Source organism: Nicotiana tomentosiformis, chromosome 4 (assembly GCF_000390325.3).
Source record: "Nicotiana tomentosiformis chromosome 4, ASM39032v3, whole genome shotgun sequence".
Taxonomy (NCBI): Eukaryota; Viridiplantae; Streptophyta; class Magnoliopsida; order Solanales; family Solanaceae; genus Nicotiana; species Nicotiana tomentosiformis.
In genome coordinates, this window is record NC_090815.1 from 80,278,636 (window position 1) to 80,284,497 (window position 5,862).

General features: G+C 38.5%; 2 protein-coding genes across 2 annotated transcripts; one reads left to right on the forward strand and one right to left on the reverse strand.

The window, feature by feature from the left end:
• Positions 1-272: 272 nt before the first annotated feature.
• LOC104115282 (uncharacterized) lies at positions 273-818 on the forward strand. The gene has a single exon (XM_009625872.1). It carries the CDS (start codon positions 273-275, stop codon positions 816-818), a length of 546 nt encoding a protein of 181 aa, XP_009624167.1.
• A 4,236-nt stretch (positions 819-5,054) lies between these two features.
• Positions 5,055-5,456, reverse strand: LOC138910011 (secreted RxLR effector protein 161-like). The gene has a single exon (XM_070201229.1). It carries the CDS (start codon positions 5,454-5,456, stop codon positions 5,055-5,057), a length of 402 nt encoding a protein of 133 aa, XP_070057330.1.
• Between the last annotated feature and the right edge of the window lie 406 nt (positions 5,457-5,862).

Consider the following 5,862-nt stretch of genomic DNA (forward strand, 5'->3'; position numbering starts at 1 on the left):
CCTTGATGAAGGGTTGAAAATAAAATATCTCACATTTAAAAGATCCACTTGTTTTGTGAAATGGCTTAAAGGAAAGATATGACAACTTAAAGTTGGTCACACTTCCACAAGCACGATATGATTTGGTTCATTTGAGGCTCTAAGACTTTAAGTCTGTTTCTGAATACAATTCTGCGATATTCGGAATTACTTCTAAATTGAAACTCTGTGAAGATAGTATTACTGATTATGATATGCTTGAAAAAACGTTCACAATGTTTCATGCCTCCGATATGGTCCTGCAACAGCGGTACCGAGAGAAAAGTTTCAAGAAATATTCTAAGTTGATTTCTCTTCTTCTTGTGGCTGAACGAAACAATGACTTGCTCATGAGAAATCACGATAATCGACCCACTGGGTCTACACCATTGCCTGAAGTGGATGAGGTGTATTCCCATTATGCTAAGCGTGGAAAAGGCCGTGGCCCTATTCGTGGTCGTGGCCGTGGACGAGGAAGAAATTTTTCTGGTGTTAATCAGCACCCAAAGAAAAAAACCCATCAAAAGAGGAAAGGGAAAGATGAGAAGTCAAAGGCAAATGGTTCAGAAACTGAATGCTATCGTTGCGGTGGAAAAGGGCATTGGACAAATATTTGTCGTACACCAAGACATTTGGTCGAGCTTTATCAAGCATCTCTAAAGAATAAAGGTCTTGAAGCTAATTTTGTCTCTGACAATGAATTTGATATCGCCCACTTGGATGTGGCAGACTTCTTTGAGCACCCTGATGGAAAAATAGATCACTTGATCGGTAATGGATATGTAGTTAAAGATGATTGAGTAGTTTGATTTTTATTTTTGTCTATTCGTAGTACCAGAGTAGTAGTCATTAGAATCAATTAGTATTATTTATTTTATGAAATAGTGTTAGTTTGTTTTGAATAAATATAGTTTTAGTATTTGATTTATGACGCGTCTATGTCAACTAAATAGTAAATACTTGCATATTTGAATTACCGAATAGCTGGGAACTGTTAGAATCATAAAATAAAGTCCCAAAACTTTTGAATTATGCTAAGACGGAAGTGCCTAATGCCCTAATATGAGTCATACTTCTCTGCAAACTGAAATTGCGAATATGACAAACGCAAACTACTGCGATCTCCGTAGAACTTCTTTAGTTATCTAGGTTTGTGCAAAATTATCTGCAAGGGTACTCTTTCTATTCTTCTAAAATAAAATCTTTTACTTGAAATTTGTATTTTTCCTTGTGTTTATTTGACTGCTTCAGGTAGATTTTGATGCATTTGATTGGTGAAAATTGTCTAAACCTAGCGGCTAGATAGTCAACTTGTTGTTTGTGTTTATTGTATGCGTATAAAACAAAATAAGAATGCCATACATGACTCATTGGTTTCTTTACTGCCACATTAAATATAGTAATAAAAGAAATTGAAGCATTGTGAAAGGTTGCACATGCTACTGCTAATACCTTGATCTTAAAAGGAGAAGAACTATGAGAAAAGAATTTTGTATTCTCAAGTTCTCGATTCACAATGATCGCAGTGAAGCTGTTATGTTGAGAATTATTAGCGAAATGTAAGAACTGAGTCATGTATCCTTCAAGGTTATTGATTTTGTATGCCACTAGCCAGCCTCTACCTAAAATCTAGGTGTTGTGAGGATTTATGTTGAAGATATTCACATATATAAAATTGTGAGATGATTTCACTTTATCACTGACAGAGTGTTTGATAATTATTAACTTCCTTTTGTGGTCCCCGATATTACATAACCTCCCTTGTTTGAATGTTTTGAGCTCATTAAAGGCTTTTCTGATCAATGTCAGCAATCAATGGTACTACGGGAAGTTTGTGTAATTTTTCATACCACAAGAGACTCTTGTGAAGTTACAAATACTCATGGGATCGATGAAATTATCTCTAATTAGAATTCTTAAAATAATCCTTCACTCTTTGAAAGTAATATTTGTCATCGATTTAATATGAAATTTTGTAAATCACATATAGATGATTATGGTCCATTCATGACGCGAATGTGATAACATGTGATTTATGAATACATATTTATTCTTGGAAGAATATGAACATGCTAGTGGTAGTGAATATATCGCACTCACCTCTAGAAGAAGGTTTGAGATGAAATAAGAAAATTGTAACGACCCGACCGGTCGTTTTGAGCTCTAGCACGTCATTCGGCGGTTTGAGACCCTGAGTAGCTTCACTTCAGGTATTATGACTTGTACGTGTGGTCGGGATTTATTTTGGGAAGTTCGGAGTTGATTTGAAAAGAAAATTCTAATTTCGGAAGCTTTAAGTTGGAAGAATTGACTAAGGTTTGACTTTTGAGTAAACGACCTCGGAATCGAGATTTGAAGGTTTCAATAAGTTCGTATGATGATATGGACTTGGGTGTATGTTCGGGTTGAGTGTCGGGTGGCTCAGGAGTATTTCGGCGCCTATTGTAGAAAGTTGGCAATTCGAAGGTTTTAGAATTTCTTAAGTTTGATTTGAAGTGGACTTAGTGTTATCGATATCCGTTTGAGTTTCCGAGCCTTAGGATAGGTTCGTATTGTGATTTATGGCTTGTGCGTAAAGTTTGGCGTCATTCCGGAAAGTTTAAGTGTGATTCCGACGCATTCGGCAAAGTTTGGATGTTTGAAAGTTAAAAGGAGGATTTGATCGCCGATTCATGATTTTTATGTTGTTTGACGTGGTTTGAGGCTTCGACTAAGTCAGTATCGTATTTTGGAATGTGTTGGTATGCTTGAACCCGAGGGCCTCAGGTACGAATCGGGTTGGAAACGGATCGAGTTTGAACTTGGAAGAATTGCTGAGGCAGCTGAGATCTGGTGCAATCGCACATGCGTAGAAAGGGTCGCAGGTGTGAGTTCGCAGAAGCAGCCAAAAGGGTCGCAGAAGCGGAAGGGGGTGAGGTTGGCTGGATCCGCATGTGCGAGAAATTTACCGCACCTACGAGCTCGCAGGTGCGGGCAGTGGAGCGCAGAAGCGGAATGGGGCCTAGGATGAAGGCGCGCAGAAGCGGAGAAAAATCCGCAAAAGCGGACGCGGAGAAGCGGAGAAAATCCTCAAAAAAGCGAACTCGCAGAAGTGGAACCGTGTCCGCAAAAGCAAAGTGCTGGAGGTAGTGGGGTGTTCGCAGATGCGATGGTTAGACTGCACCTGCGGGACCGCATATGCGGTCAAGTAGCCGCAGGTGCGATGATCGCTGGACAGTGGTGCTTTTTAATCGAGACCTAGCTCCCATTTCTCTCATTTTCTCTTGGATTGGCCAAAGTTGAGGAGCTATTTTGAAGTGGTTTTCATCGAGCATCATGAGGTAAGTAATTTCTACAAGTTGTGAGTTAAATATAAGAATGTGGACTTGTAAATACATGAAAATTTATGGAATTTGTGAGATTTTGGTAGAAAACTCTAGAATTTGATATTTTTGGATTTTGACCACGAAATTGGACATGGAATTAGGAATAAATTATATATTTGAGTTCGTGGTGTTATGGATAAAGTTTATCTTTAAAAAGTTTCGGAATCCGGATTGACTTTATGAACTTTTCGAGCGGAGTTGGAAATTATTATAAATTGATTAATTATGGGTAATAGAGTATATATTTATGGATTTGCACATTTATTTGACTAGTTTTGGAGAGACGGGCATCGATTTGAGGTATTGGAGCCGGTTATGAAACTTCGGAGCGAGGTAAGTCTCCTGTCTAACTCTGTGGGGGGGGAGGGGGGGACTACCTCTAGGTGATATATTTGTTATGTGCTACTTGTTGCGGGGGCTACGTACGCACGAGGTGATGAGAGTCCATACGTAGCTTGATTCATGTTATGTCCATGTAGACTTAGGTTCCGGCCATGCTATAATTGTATTATAGAGACTCGACGGGCTTCAGGATTAGCCGCGAAATAATTGTACTCCTCTTACGAATTTTTCCCGCGTTATGCGTTCTCATCGTAAGGTTTTTTAAAAATTTATAACTTACACATCTATTTGTGAGTGGGGTCAAGGACCCGTCAAAGATTATTATTCTAATGGGATCGGGCCATTCGCCTCGGCAGTATAATAGATACATCTATGGTTCATGTCGTTCGACCCTTGGCAGCGCGCACATTATGATGGGATCGGGCCATTCGCCTCGGTAGGATTATGTATCACACTCTCATGGGAGCGAGTCGTTCTCCTCGGCAATAAAAATAGATGTATCTATGGTTCGTATATTATGATGGATCGAGTCATACGCATCGGCATTTATGTAAAATACTCTTATGAAATCGTACGTAATAATTAACAAGAAGCCAACATATCTGTGAGTTTTCCTGATTTGAACTGTGACGGCCTATCTGGTAAGGTCCATTATATATATACTCTGATTGAGGAGGTAGCTACTAGTTGAGAGCTTGAGTTATTGTTGGGAGGAGAACTGTAACACGTATTTACACTTGTTATTTCGTTTATGTACTTTGACTCATATTTGTTTACTTCTATTGTATCTGTCTTATTGGACCACTAGTAAGTGTCGATGTCGACCCCACGTCACTACTTCTCTAGGGTTAGGCTAGATACTTACTAGGTACGCGTTGATTTATGTACTCATGCTATACTTGTTGTACTTATTGTGCAGGTACATATATGTATGTGGGTCCTTTGGGCGTAGAGGCGCGACTATTGCGGGGACCTTACCATGAGCTATATTTCATGTTACGATTCGCAGCTTGCAGAGTCTCCATAAGAGTTATTTATATTCTCTTGTCTAATTTGCTTACCAGACATATGTTGTATGTAGTCTCCAAAATAAGGCCTCTCTACCTTCATTAGGTAGGGGTAAGGTCTGCGTACAGACTACCCTCCCTAGACCCCACCTGTTGGGAATATACTGTGTATGTTTTTGTTGTTGTTGTATCCTCAATACATGTATCACCTTATTCTATCATGTCTCTAACCTTAAAAAGTTAAGGCTAACATTCTTAGAGCCTTTTATCCTCTTGTTATTCTTGGAGAAGAACACAGTTTCACTGTTATCACAAAAGATAGTCACTGCTTAGATACAAAATCAAAAACTTGCAATTTAGTAAGGAAAGTCTTCATCCATACAACATATGAAGCAGTCTCAAAACAAGTAAACTCAACTTCCATTGCATACATAGCAGTGATACTCTGTTTCTTACTTTTCCAAGAAACGATACCTCCAGCCAGCATAAAGATATACCCAGAAGTTAATTTTATAGTATCTAGACAACCTGCAAAATCTGAATCTGAATGTACCAGCAAGTCTAGATTATCAATTTTTCTATACACTTGCATGAAGTATTTGGTACGTTGTAGATATCTCATCACTTTCTTTATAGCAAACCAATGCGCCCACCCAGGATTAGAAAAAAATCTTTCCAACATATTAACAGCAAATGCAATATGAGGCCTTGTACAAACATACATGTATATCAAGCAGATATGGCACATCTTTCATAGTTCTCTTTTCAACTTTATATTCAGACATTGATCCTTGCTAAGTTTGTCACCTTTCACAACAGGTGCACGATTAGGCATGCAATCTTGCACATTGAAAGTTTTAAGAATACTTTTAACATAGACACGTTGTGATAAACCCAACAAACCACGAGACCTATCTTTCTAAGTTTCTATCCCAACAACAAAAGAGACTTCACCAAGGTCTTTCATATTAAAATATCTAGAAAAATATTATTGTCTCATTCATCATACCCAAATCATTTAAGCAAGCATGATCTTGTAACGATCCGGCCGGTCGTTTTGTGTATTTGAGACCTATTTTTCCTAGTTAATGTTTCTCGTATGCTTGTTTGTGGTTTTTGTGACTTGCGGG